We start from the raw sequence: 13,514 nt of genomic DNA, 5'->3' as shown, positions 1-13,514 counted from the left end.
ATTCAAATGGTTGCTAAGTATGATTGGAAAAATATAAGTATTTTGTTATATTCGTCAACAATGATTCAAATTGCCAGTTGAGACTAAGTTGAGGTGTTTAGATGTGCACTCTCAAAGTTGGAGTGCTTACTTGCCAACTGAAGCCAAGTTTGAGTGTTTGTTTATATATTATGCCTTTGATTAATGCATATTATGTTTCTCGGTAAAAAAAGGTGATTTTGTTAATTGCTTTGAATAATTTATATACAATCTTGAGACAATTTTTTAAAAATTGTGCATTGTATTGGGGTGCCACGATTTACAACATAGAGATTGTTGGAATCCTACTAATATTGACTCATGATATACAATGTGCCTGTACATGGACAAATAAAAGGAATAGGCCGCGTATCGGACAAATAAAAAAAATAAAAAGGTCGTGTTTTGGACAGTGCAACTGAAAGCCCTGCTACTTGATTGAAAGTGAGAAACGGTGATTACAATTCTCCTATTTAAGGGTTTTGATTGCCCTCACCCTGGTGTTTCCTCTGTTCCAGAAGGTACTAATTCTTTCTTCTCCGTTGTTTTCGATTTCTAGTACTGCATTTTTTCTTTGATTTTTAGCTGCTCTCAATCGTTAAAACCCATGAATTGCAAAAATGGGGGTATGTCGAAACATGCTAATAGCTGATTTGAGTGATGAGCTACCTTAAAAATGGAAGGATCATGGTTGCATTAATACCTTGATCGACAACATTTGTTGTTTCTGCTTTGATTGTTAGAATTACTAGACCCCATAACATGAATGTAGGCGATATAAGAGAGGCGCAACCCTAGTAATTGAACGGTCATGGTTATGTTACCTATCTGGGCAAAACTTCATTAATTGTTACTCCCTTGTTCAAATCCCACTGGAGACAAAAAACACTAGGTAATTCTTCCCCTTTGTCCTAGCCGACAAGAGTTACCTCTACTTGTTGCTGGTGGGAGGTGGCAGGTAACCCGTGGAATTAGTCGAGGTGCGCGAAAGCTGGCCCAAACACCACGTTCTTTAAAAAAAATTATTATTTCCCTCAGTTCAATTTGTTTGTCCTAATTTTCTTTATAGTCCATTTCAAAATGAATGTCCTACTTTCCTTTTTTAGCACATATCAAGATTCAAAAGTATTTTTTACTTTTTTGAACTCCGTGCAAGTCAAAATAAGACAAACAAATTGAAACAGAGGTAGTAGTACTTATCTTTATCTTTTTTGAGCTTTACACATATCAAGATTTAGTCTATTATCTGCTTGGAATTTTGATCCACCACCCCCTCTTTGTTAGCTGCTTCTGCATTCACAAGTTCAATTTGTTGTTTAATGTTGTGTGTATTATAACGTTCCGTTTGCACTTACCACACTAGATTACGTGGGTCTATTCTTGAAAATACAAAGGTAGTCGAAAGAAGCAGCTAAAGGGAGATTGACCATCAAGTTGCCTAGATAGGAGTTGCATCATTTATTTTTGACATCTTAATATGCCTTGGTCCACCATTTCATCTATTGTTTTTATTGGTTTTTTTTTTTTCTAAAGTTAAACTTCTAGTTGATATTTTCATGAGTTTCATATGCTATGTAGGATTTAAGAGTTGTTCGGGAAGCATACTTTGTATACGGAGGAGATGGAACGGGCGAATGAAGCATGTGATAAGTGCAAGAAGGACTGCCTGTTGATTCATAGAAAGAGGGTTCCTTCTTTCTGCAAAACAATGACTGACAAAAGTTGCTTACAAGTTCTGGTAAAGTGTGATTCTTGTGTGCACTTAATTTCGCGACTTAGTTTAAAGTACTTGTTTTAAATATATAGTTGGCTTTGATCACCATATGTGCAATTAGTTGTTCTTGTAGTCAATTGGCTACTTGTTGATGACATCGTTTTGCTTGACATTTTGAAGACTAACCTTTAATTTTTACTCTAGTTTTTTTTTTCCTCATCAATGTACTGAAAATTCGTGAAATATTCAAAGAACCAGTTACATTTCGGGATGTCAACTTTTGAGCATACCCTCTAGGTTCATGATTGTACTTCCAAGACATCTTGAGGGACTCAATCCTAAGTCTTTACCAAGGAAAGATACAACACCATAGCTAACTAGCAGGTTTAAAGAAAAAACTCTCTTTTTTCTCCATAGAAAACCTTTCAAACACTCCTAAAAAAAGTATAGTATCATATCACCGTATTTAAAGCAGCCCCACACACAGAAGACTGTTATAGTATTAAAACTCATCCTTGTTTTTTCAGATCGTAAAATTAGATTATTACTTTAGTCCAAGAGGATTAGCAGATTCCTGTGAACTCAGAAAGTCAAAGTTCAAACTTCAAGAATATCTCTTAGGATCTAAACTTGGAATGAGGAGATAATAAGCTCCAAAAATTTTAAACTTTGACATAGTTACAAAACTTACTGGTCTATTAAAACCATTAAACACCAGAAAAGAAGTTAACTTATTTTGATGAAAACATGGTCTTGCTCATGTTCAGAACTTTCTGACAAAATTTCATTTGAGATAAGATTCAATTTGAACCTTTCCCATCTGAAATTAACTGATTAATAAAGTACAACTCGTAAGCGATAAATTTCAAGCGAATGCTCTTCTGAAAGTGAGACTGGTATTCACTTGATGTAAAATTTAAGACGATAATGAATCAGTGATCCAAACTTTGACAATCAAATTGAAGAAGAACTTGATCAGGAAGCATGACATATGTAATGATTTTGAGAGAAGATGCCCCATGAGGTGCAGGATTTGTACCTACTAAGGAGGCACGGTCAAAGTGGTAATTATGTGAGCTGTAAGTTTTCCACATTAAAATTTTTGAGACAAAGCAAAATATGTACAAACTCAAGGATCCTTAACATCACAAGTGTTTTCCTGAAATTTCTAGAGAGAAGACGTGAATGCACAAGGTGTAGGATCTTACCAATTAAAGGATGGATTGCTGAAGTAATAATATTGTGACCTATAATTTCTCAACATCAATATACCCAATGTTGTCTGGGGGAACTGGTCTAGGCGCCTGCCCTTATGCTTGGTTATACCTGGGTTTGAATCCTCACACCTAGACACTACGTTTTTTAGTTGAACAAATTTTATGGTTACAATGTCCTAAGCAAACAAAAATCTTAAAAGTTGTTGCAGGCTGGATTTGAATCCAAACCTTTTAGTGAAATTAATTGCCCTTCACCTATAGAACCTAGGGCCTTTTTATTAAACTGGGTGTCACTTTAGTTTATTTCTACGATTTCTTCTATACATACACTACACACATTTACACACTGTTCTGATCTAGGTGTGTTGTTACCGTTGCACCCCCTCCCTCCTTAATAGATCCGTTGGACTTGCAGGCCAAACTTTTTAGCTAGTAATGACATGACAATGTTAAAATAGTGGTGCCCTGCCAACTTATGTTATGTCTCTATTCCCCCTACCTGCTAAAGTGGAGGAGAAATTGGATATATTGAGGAGGACTTTCCTCTGGTTGGGTAACTAGGAAGGAAAGGGTATTCATCTGGTCAAATGGCAAGCTGTGCAACTCAGTAAGAAATCTGGTGGGTTGGGTGTCAAGAATTTAGGGCTGCAAAATATATCTCTATTATCAAAATGGTTGTGGAGGTTTGGTAAAGAGGATCATTCTCTTTGGAAGGATGTTATCATTAGCAAATATGGACAGACTGAGCAATGGACAACCAATACTGTGATTAGCACATATGGGGTCTCAGTTTGGAGGACTATCAGAAATTTGTGGCCTAAATTGTCCAGGAGCATAGGTTACAAGGTGGGTGAAGGGACTAGAATTCTATTCTGGAAAGACAAATGGATCGGACAGAACTCACTCATGGAGGATTTTCCAGATTTATTTTCTTTCTGTGGCAACCCTGAAGCATCTATTGCTGAGACCTGGACTAACCAAGGATGGAATATCATCTTTAGGAGGCTTCTAAATGACTGGGAGGTTGAGAGAGTGGCCAGCTTACTGCAAAGATTGAATGATTTCTCTGGTTTAAATACCAGCCCTGATACAATCAGATGGAAACATGATAGGGATGGAAAATTTTCAGTTGGAAGATTGTACAGAAGAAATTTATCCTCACAACCTGGGAACATCCCTGGACCTTGGAAACAAATATGGAAATCTAATATTCCTACCAAGATCAAGTGTTTCACATAGACGGTATGTAGAAGAGCGTGTCTGACTCAGGAGAAACTGAAAAAGATAGGTTTTGAGATTGTCTCAAGATGCTTCTTTTGCAAGGAAAAGGAGGAAACAAATAGTCATTTGTTTCTTCATTGTAGAGTGACTTCTCAGGTGTGGCATATGTTTCTTAATATTCTCCAAAAACCATGTGTGATGCCCGAGCATACGGCAGATCTTCTAACCTGCTAGATGAGGAGAGGTGGGAGTAAAAAACAGAAAAAATGGTGGAGCATGGTTCCTTCTTGCATATGGTGGTCAATCTGGAAGGAAAGAAAAATAATAGATGTTTTGAGAATATTGCTAATTCAATGCAGAAAGTAAAAGAAAATTGCATTAATACTTTATATCTTTGGTGTAAAGGAGAGGGTATAGATGAGGTAGAACAGCTAGTAGACTTCTTAGGCTCTCTGTAATTATGATTACTTGCACTGTAATCTTTTTGATGGTTGACAGCATACCCACATTTAAGAGGCTCATGGTTCCAAATCCTTAGAGATAAACACAACTATTTAAGAGGACGCTAAATAAATGCCACTAGTAAAATAATTCAGACACCTAGCATTTTTCCATTTTGGGACCGCAATATATTCATCCTATTGCACTTTTCGCACCCCATGCTTTGCTCTTTTACAATTCACTCCCTACTTCTGCCCATTATAGAGGCAATCGGGAAACCTTGCAGAATGCAAATGTAACCAAGGAGTAGTGAGCTAATCCAATCATTCATATATTGATTGGATACATAAGTAAGCTTGATTACTTTTTCAGTTATGGTAGAGATGGGTGTTTTATCTACTGAGTGCAATTCAATCTGTCTGATCTTCCTTTCAACCATCTGCCCGTTTGTGTATAAAATTCAAGAAATTTTCAACCACTTGAATTTCCTAATATAAGTTACCTTTCAGGTATGTATCTATGCACTTGATAATGATCATGATATATGTTGGTCAATTTTTGCAGTAGAGACCAAATGACCTGTTTAAGTTTTAGAACTCATGCCAAACACCTATGAGTTCTGAAACATCTTGCTTTCAAAAGATTGCCTGCTCTAAAAAAAAAGATCTTGGAAAAGATTCTTCAATATTTCTCATGAGCTATTGCTTCTACCATATCTATGAAGTATCTCCTTAACTCCCCGAAGGAAAAACATGTGTCATATTACTTTAAAATCACTCTGCTTGAAGGATTTAAAAGTCCACTTTCCTGTTTTCAAAGAGCTTAATACAAAAATGAAATGCTATATGCTCATAAATTTTAGAAAGAAAAAAACTGCTTATGAGCAACTTTAGCATTCGGACCTACCATAGGTGTTTCCATTGACTTTCTTCTTCTCAGACAGTCCTTGCACTTTGCAGAGCATTTAGTCAAACCTTTTCATTCACTCATTATATGATTCTGTATCTTCTTTTAGTTACTTGAAATCATGTAAATCTATTAAGGTCAACATTATTTCTGGAATATCATTCAGATCTTACTTGAGTAACTGTCAAATTTTTAGTGTGAAGATGATAAATCATTTAATGAACTTTAAAGATTCTTAAAGGAAAATACTTGACAGTGGTATTGAGGCATTTGCATATTTGTGAATCTTAATTTGTAGTCTCTGGCAATTTTCATGCTTTATTTTCTATAGAAAATATCTAGCATAAATGCATCAGTTACTTTAACCTTCCCTTTGCCATATCATGTATTTTATGTTTGATCAAATGAAAGGGATGCATTGCTATCAAGATTGCTTTGGCATTAGTATTATAAATAATTGTACCATCCAGAACTCAAAAAAATTCCAAGGATATGGTCATAAACCTGTTTCTTTTATTTAGCATTTGGTATCGATATGTGGTATTTCTTAGTTTTAATTTCTGCAATTTCTTTTCAGATTTTACCGCCAAAGTTTGCTCAATCAGTTTCACACCTGGCTGATCAGGTAACGCATGTAGAGGATTCAAGTGGATTGCGATGGAGGGTAACAGTGTGTTACTATCAGGGTTTGTTAGCTATCCAACAGGGGTGGCCAAAATTTGCATCACAGCATCGTCTGGTTGTCGGAGACCTCTTGGTTTTCCAGTATGCTCCAGGTCAGCACTTCACTGTTCAAATATTTGATACGAATGGTTGTGAAAAGATCATTTTCTGCTGTGACACTGGCAAGGGTAAAAAAAGAGCAACAACCTACGTGGAAGAAACCACCCAGGTTAGAGATGCTCAATATGATCACGAAGACGGCAGGTTGTGCTTGCATCAGTCACGTTTTGAAATGCCAGCAAGCAAACCTCTTGCAGAAGTACTGTTGCCACTGTGTGAGGCTGGAATCAAGGCAACTGGTATGGTTAGTAGACCAGCAGAGGATATTCCACTGCTGGGTCCAAAAGATAAAAAATCCAAAAAAGCATCTCAATTTGGTAAGCTTTCTGTTCACAATAAATTGTTAGGATTCTTTTGTTTTTTGTTGTTTTGTCTTGAATATACATATTAGGGCTATGTAGTTGAAGCAGTGATGACTCAGCTGAAGCTTGGTTTTGCTGATGCTACCTGGCCTAAATTTAGTCTCAGGTGTTTAGATTCTGTAAAGCTCAATCTTGTAGACTCGTGAATACAGTGAAGCCTTTTGTTCTTTTTGTTGATTGATTGTATACCAAATTGCATTACTTTCCTTAGTGTATGTGTTGGAGGACCTTAAATTTTGTTCTTCAATCATCAGCTTCAAAAACTATTTTCCTCTCTCTTCCCAGTACTCATCAGTATAACCCTTCTTTGGTTTTAATCTCTTTTTCCTATCCATTTAATTTCTCATATTTTTCTCAAGTTCCCTCTGGTGAAAATGTCGTTCTACCTTCCTTATTTGACTCAAAGATTCGGGTTCCACACTACGTTCAGCAGTATCTATTTCAGAATTAATTGCTTCCCTCAAAGCAACTGGGGGTATTTTGTGATTCTAATTATTATTGAAGTTGTAAATTGTTTTTCTTGATCATTGGGGAAATGATTAAGAATATTGTGTACAATATCCTTAATGATGATGTCATAGCAATCTGGAATTCCTCAAGAAACTTGCCTTACACACGGAGCTCTTATATAATGACATCCCATTTCATTGTATGTTTCTCTTTACTTGGTAACAGAGTCTCCATGATCTTGGTTGAGACTTCAGTTATTCCACCAACCAGAGTCTCACACTGTCAATTCTGCCAAGTTTTCTTTCTTTTCAGTTTTACTATTTTGACCTCTTTTTGGTGACGTTCCTGCTGCACAACTCCTCTTCCTAATGACTGTTTCAGTAGCATCAGTTTTTCTTTTGTTATCATTCAAGAGGCACTGTATTTCTTCTGGATAATTTTTCTAACAGCACCTAACTACTTTTTAGTCCATTCCAGTCGGCTCCACATCTATTCAGTCTATTCTTGTAACAACTTTTACTGTCATTAGTCCAACAACTTTTTTGGTTACCCTAACAAGTCGATGATGTTCCATAGATTTTCATCCCAGAACCTCTTTTGGTGTAAGAAGCACTTGCTTTTTGCTGTGCAATCACGGATGATTTTCATGGGGAAAGACTTTCCTTGAACCACCCTTTTCTTTTGCCGATTTTGTTCGCTATTCTAATGACTTTTGAGCTATGTTGCTCGGATTCTTCAAAAATACTGTCGTCTGCATGCTGGATCCTCCAAAAATACTGCATTTTTTAAGGATCCGACCCAGGTACGGTAACATTTTAGGAGAATCTGAGAAACATAGCTTTTGAGTGTATCTTGTATCTTGTTTTCAAACTAAGCTGTAATCAAACCCACTTTGAGTTTGGCTGGTGGTGTTGAAAGTCAAAAGAATCATAAGAATATTGTGTAGAATATTCTTAATGATTATGTCCCAAGATTTGAATCTCAAGAATTATGAAACTTCTCTTATTTTGTGTAATTCAAAAATGTAGAGGTCTTTTGAATGTTGTTAACAACCATCTGTAAATCTTCTCCAATTTCAAATTATCATTAAAATTCATCTGAGTACTGGATTTCTTTTTTATTTTGGAAATATCAAGACTTATTATTCTATTTGAATTTTTTTTATTTTACTACTCAAGAGTTCCCAATATATGATCTAACTTGTAATTTGATTCCTACTTGATTGATTGTACTAATACTAATCATGTCCTCCGTATAGGACATTGGCCTTTGAATGGCCCCTACTCCTGCCATCTGCGGCTTCACCTCTCCCCCTCACCAGCTTACATCCACCTTCTTTCAGCCCCTTGTGACCATCTTGTTGCGCTTCCAAAATAGAAGCAAAACCTTTTCCCTATATAGAATCCAATCACATATCCAAAGTGCATCTTTGTGTCACCCTTTTTGGCCTGGATTGTAGGAGAAGATGCTATAGGTAAAAAGTGGGAGTCTTTAAGCTAAGGTACGATTGTGTTGATACTAAGGTGGTTTCTAAAAGTTTCACTTTCTCTTGTTGCTTTTCTCTTTTGGAGAAGAAAGGGGTGTTTTCTTCATTAGCACCCCTGATCATAGTCACCGAGGCTTTGCATGAGCTTAGAATCAATTCAATACTGGTTCCGATGCGGTAGGGATAAGTTTAAGACCAGTACCAAGAGGAAGCAATTGTTGCTGGGTATAAAAAGAGAATCACAATTTTAGTCATTCATTTGGAAGATAGATGTAACTTACTCCCCTCTAAACAATCATGCTCTCCTTTCCTTGCTAGGTTGCTTAAATTGCAAAAGTAGGAATTAAGAGTTTTTGATATAGGAGAAGATGATATAGGTAAAAAGTGGGAGTCTTTAAGCTAAGGCACGATTGTGTTGATACTAAGGTGGTTTCTAAAAGTTTATCTTTCTCTTGTTGCTATTCTCTTTGGAGAAGAAAGGGGTGTTTTCTTCATTAGCACCCCTGATCATAGTCACCGAGGCTTTGCATGAGCTTAGAATCAATTCAATACTGGTTCCGATGCGGTAGGGATAAGTTTAAGACCAGTACCAAGAGGAAGCAATTGCTGCTGGTATAAAAAGAGAATCACAATTTTAGTCATTCATTTGGAAGATAGATGTAACTTACTCCCCTCTAAACAATCATGCTCTCCTTTCCTTGCTAGGTTGCTTAAATTGCAAAGTAGGAATTAAGAGTTTTTGACATGAAATCACTTGTCTTAATTTAGGCCTGATCAAACTTCACTAGCTTGAGCTTCACTTGATCGGCTAGTAGGCATCCTTATCTTGTAAACTTATTTAATCTGGCCATTTGCATGTTGGTGTTGTGCTTTGAACTGCCTTTGAGCATCTTCTTGCTGTTTTTTTCCTTATGTACAAGATTCAGGAGAGGAGGAAGCAAATGGTAATGAAAAAGTCATCAAAAGTAAGCCTGCTGGTTTAGGAGACACACCATCCTTTCCTGCAATCAACTATTCATGTTTGGTGTCCGTCAATGGTCGAGATTTTCTGGTAACACCTTGTTTAAATATCATTCCTTCTGTCATTTTTGTGGATTGCTATATTCTTACTATTTCATGCGTTCTTTATAGAATCGGGCAACTTGAAAGAAAAAATAAGAAAATAATGTGGAATAAAAAAATACGAAGATTAAAGACTAGAAAAATAAGATAGGCGAAATTCAAGAAATAAATCCCCAAATCTCAAAAGTGATTATATAAGAACCCTAATTGGTTGTAATAAACCTAATTAATGGATTACGGCTAATCAAATTTAATCGCAGATTCAAATGAAGAACTTAGATGAATCTGATCTAGAACCCTAACTGAATAATTACAACAACAGCATGCCCGGTGTAATCCCACAAGTGGGGTTTGGGGGAGGGGAGGATGTATGCAGACCTCACCCACTACCTTTGTAGGGTAGAGAGGTTGTTTTCGATAGAGCCTCAACTTAAAAGAAATGTTATTGAAGCTGGATTGTGAGAATAATAATAACAAAAACATACGCAGTGTAATCCCACAAGTGGGGTCTGGGGAGGGTAGTGTATGCAACGTTACCCCTACCTTATGAAGGTAAAAGGATTGCAAGAACATTATGATAACAAAATAGAAAGATATAAAGCAAATGAGGCAAAAATAGTACTACAAATTGAATAATAAGAGACTTACACGACTACTAAATAACCCCTACCTCTTCCACATAAAATATGACAACACTCGGTTACCTACTAGCCTTCTACCCTAATCATTGATCTTTGTTACCACTTCTCACCAACCTCTCACACCTCTTTACTAGCACATCCGCACGTTATAAGATAAATCTCAAGTAGTGAAAAGAAAAGAATCTTGATAATACTAGTGTGTCAAAAAAACAAAAAGGTTTCCCCTATATATAGGGGCAAATCGTGCACCCCTCTCCTAGACATTATGGTATTCAAAATCAATTTGTATGGAAATAATTTGTAAAATCTAACTAGGAAACTTTAAACTAGAAAAATATGTAAATTAAAGTCACACTTCTTCCAAAACTACCTAACAAAATAAGGAAAGAAGTGACAATTCTTGGATTAAAAAACACACGTCAATTCCAGCTCCTTTGGGTGTGAATTTCTAGCCCATTTGGGCATGTAATTCACCCCCACTTGGGCTTGCTTTTCAGCTCTTTTCAGGCTACCTGTTGGCCCCAATATTCCTCCTCTCGAGCTTGGACTTGAACCATGAAATATGTGCAGTGCTTTGCCCACTCTTAGTCACAATTCTTGGGTTCTGGCGCTCTGCTTCCACTATGAGCATCTTCTTGATTTTATATTGAAGTCAAGCAAACATTGTCTTGCATCTCCTTCACTTTTATAATTTCATTTAGTCCCTTAATGGAGGAATGCCACTATGAATGCTATCAGTTTTCTGTGAATATTTATCAATACTGGCATGTACACTGCTTGAGTTTATATGAGTCTTGAGTTTACCTCTGAAGATGCATGCATTTTAACATTCTTTTCATCAAACTTTTGTGTTTAATAAGATGTTACAGAGGGAATAATGTCTTTCTCAGGACATCTTTGGGCTTAAACACTATAAAATGTTACTGAAAATTCATGAGATTGAAGTGAAGTACTGATTACTTTGTAACTAGGATGCTGAAAAGAAACATACATGCACAATAAAAATGCTGATTGCAAGCTCATACACCAGATTTTGGTAAAAACTTGTCGTTTTTTGAGGCTCTAACTTGTTTAAAATAAGCATCTCGAAATCAGATTGGACACACAATAACTTAGATCAAATGTTAATATCTTTCGAGTTTAGCGCCTGCGAGACCGGACATGCCAATGATGGCACTGTTTCTTTAAATCTTAAGTTAATGAGTATCTTTTCTTGTTGCGGATGTATTTTCTCGAAATAGATGAATCAATTGGTTAGTAAGTCCTTGTGTGTGTAGACATTATGTTAAGTTTCTCTATGCAAATATGAGATTGTTCCATTGGTTTTTCATCTAAAGAGGAAGATGTCATATAAGAGCACTAATTCTTTTGTGAAGTAAGACCTACATTTACATTTTTTTTTAGAGTTGTAGCAGTGTTCTTAAAGGCGAGCGCCTCTCGCCTTTGGCGACAAGGCGAGGCGAGGCGAGGGGTTTGCGCCTATTTCAGGCAAGGCGTGGCGAGATCAAAAAGGCGAGCCAAGGCGAGGGGTGACGTGGAATTGGCGATGCAATAGGCGTCGCCTTTTTCTTCTTTTTTTTTAGAAGTCTGAATTTTAATAATTAAAAAGCCAAATAATCAAATTAGGGTTTTTTTTGGGTATTTTTTCAAACTTATGACGCGACTGCTGCTCCTCATTTCGCGACCGGAGACTTGAAATCAATCCCTCGACTGGAATTAGAGTTCGCGACTGCTGCTGCTGCGATTGGAAACTTGAAGTCGACTGTCGCGACTGCTGCTGCTGCGAGTTCGCGTCTGCTGCTGCTGCTCAGCTTGAAAAAGTACAGAGAAGAAGAAGAGGAGGAGTTTTTTCTTGAAAAGTACAGTAAAGTACAGAGAAGAAGAGAGAAGAAGAAGAGGAGGAGTTTTTTCTTGAAAAGTAAAGGAAGTACAGCTTTTTTAGTATCTTTTTTCAAAAAGTAGAGTCTTTTCAACTTTTCTTGAAAAAGAAAACTAGAGACAAAGAGTTTCTCTAGATAAGTGTGTCCTTTTTTATTTATAAAATAAATTATACTTTTAATATTTATTATATTTTCTCTCTTCTTTAACAATTATACTCTTATTTTGTATGTAATTATATCAAAATATGCAATTCATTATTATATATATTTCATAAATATTTTTAGTAATATTTTATTATATATATATATATATCACTTATTTGGTATTAATTGGCGCCTCGATTCAAAAAGGCGAGCGCCTCGCCGCTCGCCTCGCCGCGTGGCGAGGCAGGCCCTTGTCGCCTTTTGTCGCCTCTCGCCGTCCAAAACACTGAGTTGTAGTCCTTTCATCATCTGAGCATCATGTGAAGCAGCAGTTACATTACATTGTTGTTATTGAGTTCCATTTTTGGAATCACCGAACCACCCTGGTCGTTCTTTTCTAGTGTGATTTCATGCATATTGCTTAGTCTTTGGCGAATCTAGTCTGCTCTACGTTGCAACTAGTTGCTTCTACTTGGCTGAGATTCTCTTTGTTTTCCAGTTTGTGTATCCTTTTTTTCTCTCATTGAATCTAGATCTCCTTTATGCCTGTGCAGGAATTACCAGAATCCTGGCGAGATTTGTTGAAAAGGCCAATGCGAGAAAGGTGGATTATTTTTCTCCGAGGACCAGATAAAAGAATCTGGCCTACCTATTATACTAGTCGCTTGCCTCCCTATTATTCTAGCAGACCAAGTGTTGATGTTTTGACTCGTGGATGGAAGGACGTTGCTGCAGCTTATGGCATGAACGCCAAAGATGATTGTCTTTTTCAACTTGCAGATCAGCAGAACCGTATATTTGATATACGCAAAATCTGAAAGTGCTGAAGTAAGATTCCAAATGAACTACTTGGAGTCAATTACCTTAACGTCGTTATAAGGGAAATGAAAAGGAACCTATGTCAGTTTCTCATTAATAGTTTTGAACAACATTTAAGCGTTGCTTTGTTGGGTCATATATTTTGTACTGTCATTTTGAAGTTGTACTCAGTATTTTGAGACTAATTCCTTTGAGTCTAGTTACATGTTTGTTTAACTTTGTTTTCTGAGATCCAATTGCAAAGAACCATGAATTGCTCGTTAGGATTTGTGTTTTTTTTTCTTCTATAACTCATATGCATGGAGACTCTATCCTATAAAGTGAAATAACATAAATGATAAGAAAAAGCAACATTATATTTATATCGAAA

At 36.5% G+C, this 13,514-nt stretch overlaps 1 protein-coding gene across 1 annotated transcript; it reads left to right on the top strand.

Moving 5' to 3' along the window:
- Window positions 1-409: 409 nt before the first annotated feature.
- On the top strand, window positions 410-13,336 carry LOC125824055 (B3 domain-containing protein REM16-like). The gene is made up of 5 exons (XM_049503406.1): window positions 410-539; window positions 1,597-1,756; window positions 6,095-6,617; window positions 9,519-9,649; window positions 12,880-13,336. Exons 2-5 carry the CDS (start codon window positions 1,640-1,642, stop codon window positions 13,141-13,143), a joined length of 1,035 nt encoding a protein of 344 aa, XP_049359363.1. The 5' UTR covers window positions 410-539; window positions 1,597-1,639; the 3' UTR covers window positions 13,144-13,336.
- Window positions 13,337-13,514: the final 178 nt, after the last annotated feature.

Source organism: Solanum verrucosum, unplaced genomic scaffold (assembly GCF_900185275.1).
Source record: "Solanum verrucosum unplaced genomic scaffold, falcon-dt-bn FXZP01000088.1, whole genome shotgun sequence".
Classification (NCBI taxonomy): Eukaryota; Viridiplantae; Streptophyta; class Magnoliopsida; order Solanales; family Solanaceae; genus Solanum; species Solanum verrucosum.
Note: the sequence above shows the minus strand (reverse complement) of the source record. Positions and strands in the feature narration are given on the sequence as shown.